The sequence below is a fragment of the Nerophis ophidion genome, linkage group LG06 (assembly GCF_033978795.1).
Source record: "Nerophis ophidion isolate RoL-2023_Sa linkage group LG06, RoL_Noph_v1.0, whole genome shotgun sequence".
Taxonomy (NCBI): Eukaryota; Metazoa; Chordata; class Actinopteri; order Syngnathiformes; family Syngnathidae; genus Nerophis; species Nerophis ophidion.
This window is the reverse complement of record NC_084616.1, coordinates 16,190,453-16,203,402: the sequence shown is the minus strand read 5'-3', so window position 1 is coordinate 16,203,402 and position 12,950 is coordinate 16,190,453. Positions and strand designations below refer to the sequence as shown.

At 42.8% G+C, this 12,950-nt stretch overlaps 1 protein-coding gene across 1 annotated transcript in view; it reads right to left on the bottom strand.

The window, feature by feature from the left end:
• Window positions 1–12,950, bottom strand: part of itpr3 (inositol 1,4,5-trisphosphate receptor, type 3) — a 140,654-nt gene that overhangs the window by 46,063 nt on the left and 81,641 nt on the right. The window contains exons 28-32 of the mRNA XM_061902779.1: window positions 5,926–6,000; window positions 3,688–3,807; window positions 3,501–3,623; window positions 3,226–3,426; window positions 2,906–3,157 (exon numbers count right to left, since the gene is read on the bottom strand). Coding sequence (XP_061758763.1) covers window positions 2,906–3,157; window positions 3,226–3,426; window positions 3,501–3,623; window positions 3,688–3,807; window positions 5,926–6,000 — 771 coding nt within the window. The remainder of the gene's footprint in view (window positions 1–2,905; window positions 3,158–3,225; window positions 3,427–3,500; window positions 3,624–3,687; window positions 3,808–5,925; window positions 6,001–12,950) is intronic.

The following is a 12,950-nucleotide window of genomic DNA, read 5'->3' as shown; positions in this document are numbered from 1 at the left end:
CCCTTTGGTACGGATGACACGATGCGGAATATTTCCAAAAACAATTTGAAATGTGGACTCATCAGACCACAGAATACTTTTCCACTTTGCATCAGTCCATCTTAGATGATCTCGGGCCCAGAGAAGCCGGCGGCGTTTCTGGATGTTGTTGATAAATGGCTTTCGCTTGGCATAGTACAGCTTTAACTTGCCCTTACAGATGTAGCGACGAACCATATGTAGTGACAGTGGTTTTCTAAAGTGTTCCTAAGCCCATGTGGTGATATCCTTTAGAGATTGATGTTGTTTTTTGATACAGTGCCGTCTGAGGGATCGAAGGTCACGGTCATTCAATGTTGGTTTCCGGCCATGTGTAGTGATTTCTCCAGATTCTCTGAACCTTTTGATGGTATTATGAACCTTCGATGTTGAAATCCCTAAATTTCTTGCAATTGCACTTTGAGAAACGTTGTTCTTAAACTGTTTGACTATTTGCTCACGCAGTTGTGGACAAAGGGGTGTACCTCGCCCCATCCTTTCTTGTGAAAGACTGGGCGTTTTTTTGGAAGCTGTTTTTATACCCAATCATGGCACTCACCTGTTCCCAATTAGCCTGCACACCTGTGGGACGTTCCACAAAAGTGTTTGATGAGCATTCATCAACTTTATCAGTATTTATTGCCACCTTTCCCAACTTCTTTGTCACATGTTGCTGGCATCAAATTTTAAAGTTAATGATTATTTGCAAAAAAAAAAAAAAAAGAATCAGTTTGAACATCAAATACCGTATTTCCTTGAATTGCCGCAGGGCATATAGTATGCGCCTGCCTTGAATTACTGCCGGGTCAAACTCGCTTTGCAAAATAATTAGCGCATGCTTAGTATTACCGCCGGGTCAAACTCGTGACGTCACGAGTGACACTTCCCCTGTCATCATTTTCAAAATAGAGGAGGCTTATTTCAATACCGGTAATTTGAAATTGCATAAAGGGAAGACAATTAAGAGCTATACAATATGATTTAAGGTCCAAGCTATTGAATACTGGTATGCTAAAAAGAACAGTAAGCAGTTATGTTTTATTAATATACCTGTGGAGCCGACAGTCCAACAGACAGGCAGGGCACGCTGGAGCCCGGCCCAAGACGGCGGCGAGGAGACGGCGAGCGAGCGGAGAGGAGGAGCGGAAGAGCGACCTGGACTGAGGTTTTATTGAAAAATAAACAAAGTCAAACTGCTCAAGCCATGTCCTTCCTTGGTGGTCCTGGGAACCCGGAAGACGACGGCTTGAGACTGTCACAATACCGTAGCTGCATCTGTCAAATATGAGTCATTAAATAACTCCCGCCTCCTGGTGGTAGAGGGCGCTAGTGATCCTTCTTGCGACTATTCGGCTGCAGAAGAAGTGAAATGAGTGACGTGATTGTGCTGGGACGGATAGGGTGGACCTTTTAGGATGTAACACCTATGCTGGCAATGTAAACAACCAGGCTGAAATAAAGCATGTTCCAGTCCTAAATACCCAGTGTATTATTTATACAATAACACTTCCTGGTGGCAGCGGTGGGATAAAGAGATCACCCACAGGGCAGAACGGGAGGGGAAGTTGTTCGAGGTTAATTCTGTCGTCGCCCCAACTTGAGGAGCCAAGCTAACTGATAGCAGCGGTCTGATAGCAGTTTTCTAAACTGGACTTTCAATCGAAGCAGGAGGTAATAGAGGAAGATCCCCATCGAGACAGAGAGACTTTTAAAACTGAAGAAAGATAAGGAAGACTTCTATAAACAAGTTATCGATGCTTTTGATCAGAAGGAGCTGGCATGGATTTCATTTATAAGTAAAAAAAACAAACTGTTAATAATGTTTAGACAAAAGTGTATATTATATATACTATTGTATACATAGTATTTATATAGGTGTGTGTGTGTATTTTGGGTATATGCATGTGTGTATGTATGTGATTGTGTGTATATGTATGTATGTATATGTATATATATATATATATGTATATATATATATATATATATATATATATATATATATACAAATTGGATATATGTGTGTGTTGTGTATATATGTGTGTGTGCATATGTATATATGTAAGTGTGTGTGAATTTAAATGTATTATATATAGATAATATATAGCATCTACGCACTGAATTGAATTATATTATATATATTATGGTATTATATATTGTATATATATATTGTATATGTATAGGAGTGGGACTTAATAAGTTTACTTCTTCCCACTCCCTTTTGAGCCAATCTTGACATCTACAAAAGATTAGTCACATGTAATGTTTTCAATGTATGTGTAAAAATAATGTATATATATATATATATATATATATATATATATATATATATATATATATATATATATATATATATATATATATATATATATATATATATATATATATATATATTTCTTTTGTATTTTATGTCATTCTTTTGTTTTTTTTGCATGGCTCAAAATAAAACCATTCATTCATTCATTCATTCAAGTAAAGGTAAGACCATAATAACGTTTTTTTTTTTTAATTAAATGTGCTTTTTATGATGGTATCCTTACATCACACTGAAATTTTTACTGCATACCTTTGGTAAGTGCCGGAGTGAGAAGAGGTTTTAAAATAATTAGTGCATGCTTACTTTTACTGCATGCCTTTGGTAAGCGCAAGAGTGAGAAGAGCATTTAAATTAATTAGCACCCCGGCGGCAATTCAAGGAAATATGGTATGTTGTCTTTGTAGCATATTCAACTGAATATGGGTTGAAAAGGATTTGCAAATAATTGTATTCCGTTTGTATTTACATCCAACACAATTTCCCAACTCATATGGAAACGGGGTTTGTTATACAGAGTAAGAACAGGGAAGGTCACATAAGCACGCTCGATTTTTGTGGACCCCGCCCACTGACCTCGGTGATGCAGTCCTCATGCGTCACCACTCGCACGATGTCCTCCAGCGGCAGCAGCGACGTGCACTTGATCTCCGTGTAGACGTTCTTGCCCTCGGCGCACGCCGCCAGCAGCTCCACCAGCGAGATGTGATACCTGAGCGGGCTGTTGTCGCCGACGCCCTCCCGGCTATCGGCCATGAGCTCCAGCATGACGTTGAAGGAGGCCTTGTCGTTGTAGAAGACCACCACGTCCTCGCCGGCGTTGGTCAGCTGCGGACACACGTGGTGATTTCACACGGCGGCGGCGGCGGGGGGGGGTTTGGGGGCGGCGACCTCACCTCAGTCATGATCATGTCCTGGCACTTCTTCACGTACTTCCCCTCGGCCTTGATGATGGTGTGCAAGAAGTTGAGGTAGTGGACGTGGCGCCCGTGTGTGGCCAGGCAGTGGATGAAGTGCTGCAGGACGCTCTCCGAGATCTCCGTGCACAGCTGGTAGTTGTTGGAGAAGATGTGCTGCACGGTCTCCGCCTCCAGGAGCTGAGTGGGAGGAGCCGTCATCCACACGGCGGCGAAGGGAGGACCAGGCGAGGGGCAATCGGAGCCCTGCTTACCCCGGGGTTGAGGAAGAGACTGAGGTTCTTGTGCAGCAGAGCCTGGTTCTCCTGGTTCCCCATGCAGAACTTCTGCAGGAACAGGTGGGCGTACCGGATGATCTCCTGCATCTTCACGTCGTTCTGCAGACACACGAGACGAGAGTTCGAACTGCGGTGGAAACTTGTCCCGGTTTATGTGTCTCACCTGGTCGTAGGAGACCTGCAGCAGGTCCAGCATGACTTTATGGGCGCCCATGTTCTTCAGCAGCCTCTGCTGCTTCTTCCACACACCACTGCTGCACATTTTGTTCAGCCTCTCCTGGATCTACCGCAACACAAAGATCATCCAAGCTTATAATAAGTACACTTTTTTGGACAGTTGGACCCCAAAACACATGACAGTGGTGCCTCGGATGCCAGTTTAGATTTCCTTGAATTGCTGCCGGGGCGTTAATTAATATAAAACCTCTTCTCACTCCTGCGCTTACCAAAGGCATGCAGTAAAAGTAAGCATGCGCTAATTATTTTAAAACCTCTTCTCACTCCGGCACTTACCAAAGGCATGCAGTAAAACAAATTGAGTTTGATGTAAGCTTGGACCTTAAATCCTACTGAATAGCTGTTAATCTTCTTCTCTTTATGCCAGGGGTGTCAAACTCAAATACAGAGTGGGCCAAAATTCTAAACTGAACAAAGCCACGGGCCAAAGTTGAACAACTTAACCTTTTAATAGGGACCCAAACAAGTTTTGCATTGAATATTGAACAACCAAGGCTTATATAACTTTATAGTGACATGCAAAATCGAGTTTTTTTGGTAGCGGGGGTGTATATTGTAGCGTCCCAGAAGAGTTCGTGCTGCAAGGGGTTCTGGGTACAGCCTAAGCAGGGAAACCCAGACTTCCCTCTCCCCAGCCACTTCGATCCCGAGGCGTTCCCAGGCCAGCCGGGAGACATAGTCTTCCCAACGTGTCCTGGGTCTTCCCCGTGGCCTTCCACCCATTGGACGTGCCCTAAACACCTCCCTTGGGAGGCGTTCGGGTGGCATCCTGACCAGATGCCCGAACCAACTCATCTGGCTCCTCTCGATGTGAAGGAGCAGCGGCTTCTCACCCTATCTCTAAGGGAGAACCCCGCCACACGGCGGAGGAAACTCATTTCGGCCGCTTGTACCCGTGATCTTATCCTTTCGGTCATGACCATAGGTGAGGATGGGAACGTAGATCGACCGGTAAATTGAGAGCTTTGCCTTCCGGCTCAGCTCCTTCTTCACCACAACAACGGATCGGTACAACGTTCGCATTACTGAAGACGCCGCACCGATCCGCCTGTCGATCTCACGATCCACTCTTCCCTCACTCGTGAACAAGACTCCTAGGTACTTGAACTCCTCCACTTGGGGCAGGGTCTCCTCCCCAACCCGGAGAAGGCATGCATGCATATGCATATCTATAAAAAGGCTTTGGATACATGGATGATACAGCAGAGGATTGGGAGAATGTCATGTGGTCAGATGAAACCAAAATATAACTTTTTGGTATAAACTCAACTCGTCGTGTTTGGAGGAAGAAGAGTACTGAGTTGCATCCCAAGAACACCATACCTACTGTGAAGCATGGGGGTGGAATGGGGTGATTTTTCTGCAAAGGGGACAGGACGATTGATCCGTGTTAAGGAAAGAATGAACGGGGCCATGTATCGTGAGATTTTGAGCCAAAACCTCCTTCCACCAGTGAGAACTTTGAATGGTTGACCAAATACTTATTTTCCACCATAATTTACAAAAAAATTATTTAAAATTCCTACAATGTGAAATCCTGGATTTTTTTTTTCACATTCTGTCTCTCACAGTTGAAGTGTACCTATGATGAAAATTACAGACCTCGGTCGTCATTTTAAGTGGGAGAACTTGCACAAACGGCGGCTGACTAAATACTTTTTTTGCCCCACTGTATCACTAAGATTTAGAACTTTGTTGTAAAAATCCCCTTCCCTGTCTCTCCCTGACGCCGTTTCAGGCAGGCCGTTCTGGAAACGCTCTGTGGAAACGCCCCCCACCCACACTGATTGGTGCCTCGTCTGAGCTGCTGTGACTTAGGTTACCATAGTAACTAATTAAATTACCATAGTAACTAGTATATTATGCAAGAGTGACTTAACCAAAGCAAGTGCGGGGCAAACCAACAGAGATATTTCACTTCGCCGACAGGCCGGTACCTGGGAATAAGCAGCGAGACCATAGAGTGACCTTGGCGAACGGACAGGAAGTGGATGCGGGAGCGTGAAGGTGGCGAGATGGAAAAGCCGGCGAGAGATTAGACCACAAATAGCGTCAGACACGGACAAGGAGCTTGCAAGCTGCACAGGAGGTCAAACCAAGACATTGTCCCCGCCCCACACTGAGTGATTGACAGACGACAGCAGGCTGCTGGGTGTTTCCTGACCTCTTTGACGTTCTGATAGTTCTCGTTGCTCTTCTCGCCTTTCTCTCTCTTGGGCGCCGCGTCCTCTGCTGCCCCCTGGAGGATGCACAGGGCAGCACAGCAAGCAGGACACACTTATGTCACTATGATGTCATCACTCTACCCTCAGGAGAAGAAGCAGCTTGGAACATTTTACCTCATCAGCATGCACACCATGTTTTTTTTTTTTTAAATAGCACTCATATTGTTACAGGAATATTCCCCCCCCCAACACAGTTGGGAAATTGTGTTAGATGTAAATAGAAACGGAATACAATGATTTGCAAATCATTCTCAACCCATATTCAGTTGAATATGCTACAAAGACAACATATTTGATGTTCAAACTGATAAACTTTTTTTTTTGTGTGCAAATAATCATTAACTTTAGAATTTGATGCCAGCAACACGTGATAAAGAAGCTGGGAAAAGTGGCAATAAACACTGATAAAGTTGAGAAATGCTCATCAAACACTTATTTGGAACATCCCACAGGTGTGCAGGCTAATTGGGAACAGGTGGGTGCCATGATTGGGTATAAAAACAAGCTTCCCAAAAAGTGCTCAGTCTTTCACAAGAAAGGATGGGGCGAGGTACACCCCTTTGTCCACAACTGCGTAAGCAAATAGTCAAACAGTTTAAGAACAACGTTTCTCAAAGTGCAATTGCAAGAAATTTAGGGATTTCCACATCGACGGTCCATAATATCATCAAAAGGTTTCAGAGAATCTGGAGAAATCACTCCACGTAAGTGGCTTGGCCGGAAACCAACATTAAATGACCGTGACCTTCGATCCCTCAGACGGCACTGTATCAAAAACCGACATCAATCTCTAAAGGATATCACCACATGGGCTCAGGAACACTTCAGAAAACCACTGTCACTAAATACAGTTGGTCGCTACATCTGTAAGTGCAAGTTAAAGCTCTACTATGCAAAGCGAAAGCCATTTATCAACAACATCCAGAAACGCCGCCGGCTTCTCTGGGCCCGAAATAATCTAAGACGGACTGATGCAAATTGGATAAGTGTTCTGTGGTCTGACGATTCCACATTTCAAATTATTTTTGGAAATATTCGACATTGTGTCATCCGGACCAAAGGGGAAGCGAACCATCCAGACTGTTATCGACGCAAAGTTCAAAAGCCAGCATCTGTGATGGTATGGGGGTGCATTAATGCCCAAGGCATGGGTAACTTACACATCTGTGAAATGCACCATTAATGATGAAAGGTACATACAGGTTTTGGAACAACATATGCTGCCAACTTAGCGCCGTCTTTTTCATGGATGCCCCTGCTTATTTCAGCAAGACAATGCCAAGCCACAATCAGCACGTGTTACAACAGCGTGGCTTCGTAAAAAAAGAGTGTGGGTACTTTCCTGGCCCGCCTGCAGTCCAGACCTGTCTCCCATTGAAAATGTGTGGCACATTACGAAGCGTAAAAATACGACAGCAGAGACCCCGGACTGTTGAAGGACTGAAGCTCTGCATAAAACAAGAAACGGAAAGACTTCCTCTTTCAAAGCTTTAACAATTCGTTTCCTCAGTTCCCAAACGTTTATTGAGTGTTGTTAAAAGAAAAGGTGATGTAACACAGTGGTGAACATGCCCTTTCCCAACTACTTTGGCATGTGTTGCAGCCATGAAATTCTAACTTAATTATTATTTGCAAAAAAAAAAAAAAAAAGTTTAGCAGTTTGAACATCAAATATGTTGTCTTTGTAGTGCATTCAACTGAATATGGGTTGAAAAGGATTTGCAAATCATTGTATTCCGTTTATATTTACATCTAACACAATTTCCCAACTCATATGGAAACAGGGTTTGTAAGATTTGGCCTTTGTACAGCTAGAAGAGATACGCATGATGAGCTCGCCCTGTTTTCGTTACTACCTACACACTCTCACACACACACATATTTTATCTGATGATGTCATGAGGTACCAGCCTGGAGGAAGAACTTGGAGTTTCCATACCCGTCAAGGTGGACAAAAAGCAGGCGGGACGAGCGACCATTTTTGGAAAGGTTGACTCCCTCCAGCGCTGGTATTTCGAGTGTTTGTACTTACCGTATTTTTCGGACTATAAGACACACTTAAAACCCTTTCATTTCCTTAAAACCCAACAGTGCACCTTGTAAGCCGGGGCGCCTTATGTACGGAATCATTCTGGTTGTGCTTACCGACCTCAAAGCAAGCGGAGGGTGTATATGGACTGGACTCTCACACTATTATGCTAGATCCACTATGGACTGGATTCTCACACTATTATGTTAAATATACTATGGACTGGAATCTCACACTATTATGTTAGATCCACTATGGACTAGACTCTCACACTATTATGTTAGATCCACTATGGACTAGACTCTCACACTATTATGTTAGATCCACTATGGACTGGACTCTCACACTATTATGTTAGATCCACTATGGACTACACTCTCACACTATTATGATAGATCCACTATGGACTAGACTCTCACACTATTATGTTAGATCCACTATGGACTGGACTCTCACACTATTATGTTAGATATACTATGGACTAGACTCTAACACCATTATGTTAGATCGACAATGGACTGGACTCTCACACTATTATGTCAGATCCACTATGGACTGGACTTTCACACTATTATGTTAGATCCACCATGGACTGGACTCTCACACTATTATGTCAGATCCACTATGGACTGGACTTTCACACTATTATGTTAGATCCACCATGGACTGGACTCTCACACTATTATGTTAGATCCACTATGGACTGGACTCTCACGCTATTATGTCAGATCCACTATGGACTGGACTTTCACACTATTATGTTAGATCCACCATGGACTGGACTCTCACACTATTATGTTAGATCCACTATGGACTGGACTCTCACACTATTATGTTAGATATACTATGGACTAGACTCTAACACCATTATGTTAGATCGACAATGGACTGGACTCTCACACTATTATGTTAGATCCACTATGGACTGGACTTTCACACTATTATGTTGGTTAGATATACTATGGACTGGACTCTCACACGATTATGTTAGATCGACAATGGACTGGACTCTCACACTATTATGTTAGATCCACTATGGACTAGACTCTCACACTATTATGTTAGATCCACCATGGACTGGACTCTCACACTATTATGTTAGATCCACTATGGACTGGACTCTCACACTATTATGTTAGATATACTATGGAATAGACTCTAACACCATTATATTAGATCGACAATGGACTGGACTCTCACACTATTACGTTAGATCGACTATGGACTGGACTCTCACGCTATTATGTCAGATCCACTATGGATTAGACTTTCACACTACTATGTTGATTAGATATACTATGGACTGGACTCTCACACGATTATGTTAGATCGACAATTGACTGGACTCTCACACTATTATGTTAAATCCACTATGGACTGGACTCTCACGCTATTATGTCAGATCCACTATGGACTGGACTCTCACACTATTATGTTATATCCACTATGGACTGGACTCTCACGCTATTAAGTTAGATCCACTATGGACTGGACTCTCACACTATTATGTTAGATCCACTACGGACTGGACTTTCACACTATTATGTTGGTTAGATATACTATGGACTGGACTCTCACACGATTATGTTAGATCCACTATGGACTGGACTCTCACACTATTATGTCAGATTCACTCCGCCTGGACTCTCACACTATTATGTTGGATCCACTATGGACTGGACTCTCACACTATTATGTTAGATCCACTATGGACTGGACTCTCACACTATTATGTTAGATCCACTGTGGACTGGACTTTCACGCTACTATGTTAGATCCACCATGGACTGGACTTTCACACTATTATGTTGGTTAGATATACTATGGACTGGACTCTCACACGATTATGTTAGATCCACTATGGACTGGACTCTCACACTATTATGTCAGATTCACTCCGCCTGGACTCTCACACTATTATGTTGGATCCACTATGGACTGGACTCTCACACTATTATGTTAGATCCACTATGGACTGGACTCTCACACTATTATGTTAGATCCACTATGGACTGGACTCTCACACTATTATGTTAGATCCACTATGGACTGGACTGTCACTATTATGTTAGATCCACTATGGACTGGACTCACACTATTATGTTGGATCCACTATGGACTGGACTCTCACACTATTATGTTGGATCCACTATGGACTGGACTCTCACACTATTATGTTAGATCCACTATGGACTGGACTCTCACACTATTATGTTAGATCCACTATGGACTGGACTCTCACGCTATTATTTTAGATCCACTATGGACTGGACTCTCACGCTATTATGTTAGATCCAATATGGACTGGACTCTCACGCTATTATGTTCGATCCACTATGGACTGGACTCTCACACTATTATGTTAGATCCACTATGGACTGGACTCTCACACTACTATGTCAAATCCACTAAGGATTGGACTCTCACACTATTATGTTAGATCCACTATGGACTGGACTCTCACGCTATTATGTTAGATCCAATATGGACTGGACTCTCACGCTATTATGTTAGATCCACTATGGACTGGACTCTCACACTATTATGTTAGATCCACTATGGACTGGACTCTCACACTACTATGTCAAATCCACTAAGGATTGGACTCTCACACTATTATGTTAGATCCACTATGGACTGGACTCTCACGCTATTATGTTAGATCCAATATGGACTGGACTCTCACGCTATTATGTTAGATCCAATATGGACTGGACTCTCACGCTATTATGTTCGATCCACTATGGACTGGACTCTCACGCTATTATGTTAGATCCACTATGGACTGGACTCTCACACTATTATGTTAGATCCACTATGGACTGGACTCTCACACTACTATGTCAAATCCACTAAGGATTGGACTCTCACACTATTATGTTAGATCCACTATGGACTGGACTCTCACACTACTATGTCAAATCCACTAAGGATTGGACTCTCACACGATTATGTCAGATTCACTCCGCCTGGACTCTCACACTATTATGTTAGATCCACTATGGACTGGACTCTCACGCTATTATGTTAGATCCACTATGGACTGGACTCTCACGCTATTATGTTAGATCCACTATGGACTGGACTTTCACACAATTATGTTGGTTAGATATACTATGGACTGGACTCTCACACTATTATGTTGGATCCACTATGGACTGGACTCTCCCACTATTATGTTAGATCTACTATGGACTGGACTCTCCCACTATTATGTTAGATCCACTATGGACTGGACTCTCACACTATTATGTTGGATCCACTATGGACTGGACTCTCAAACTATTATGTTAGATCCACTATGGACTGGACTCCCACTATTATGTTAGATCCACTATGGACTGGACTCTCACACTACTATGTCAGATCCACTAAGGACTGGACTCTCACACTATTATGTCAGATTCACTCCGCCTGGACTCTCACACTATTATGTTGGATCCACTATGGACTGGACTCTCACACTATTATGTTAGATCCAATATGGGCTGGACTCTCACGCTATTATGTTAGATCCAATATGGACTGGACTCTCACGCTATTATGTTCGATCCACTATGGACTGGACTCTCACACTACTATGTCAAATCCACTAAGGATTGGACTCTCACACTATTATGTTAGATCCACTATGGACTGGACTCTCACGCTATTATGTTAGATCCAATATGGACTGGACTCTCACGCTATTATGTTCGATCCACTATGGACTGGACTCTCACGCTATTATGTTAGATCCACTATGGACTGGACTCTCACACTATTATGTTAGATCCACTATGGACTGGACTCTCACACTACTATGTCAAATCCACTAAGGATTGGACTCTCACACTATTATGTTAGATCCACTATGGACTGGACTCTCACACTACTATGTCAAATCCACTAAGGATTGGACTCTCACACGATTATGTCAGATTCACTCCGCCTGGACTCTCACACTATTATGTTAGATCCACTATGGACTGGACTCTCACGCTATTATGTTAGATCCACTATGGACTGGACTCTCACGCTATTATGTTAGATCCACTATGGACTGGACTCTCACGCTATTATGTTAAATCCACTATGGACTGGACTCTCACACTATTATGTTAGATCCATTATGGACTGGACTCTCACACTGTTATGTCAGATTCACTCCGCCTGGACTCTCACACTATTATGTTGGATCCACTATGGACTGGACTCTCCCACTATTATGTTAGATCCACTATGGACTGGACTCTCACACTATTATGTTAGATCCACTATGGACTGGACTCTCACACTATTATGTTAGATATACTATGGACTAGACTCTAACACCATTATGTTAGATCGACAATGGACTGGACTCTCACACTATTATGTCAGATCCACTATGGACTGGACTTTCACACTATTATGTTAGATCCACCATGGACTGGACTCTCACACTATTATGTCAGATCCACTATGGACTGGACTTTCACACTATTATGTTAGATCCACCATGGACTGGACTCTCACACTATTATGTTAGATCCACTATGGACTGGACTCTCACGCTATTATGTCAGATCCACTATGGACTGGACTTTCACACTATTATGTTAGATCCACCATGGACTGGACTCTCACACTATTATGTTAGATCCACTATGGACTGGACTCTCACACTATTATGTTAGATATACTATGGACTAGACTCTAACACCATTATGTTAGATCGACAATGGACTGGACTCTCACACTATTATGTTAGATCCACTATGGACTGGACTTTCACACTATTATGTTGGTTAGATATACTATGGACTGGACTCTCACACGATTATGTTAGATCGACAATGGACTGGACTCTCACACTATTATGTTAAATCCACTATGGACTAGACTCTCACACTATTATGTTAGATCCACCATGGACTGGACTCTCACACTATTATGTTAGATCCACTATGGACT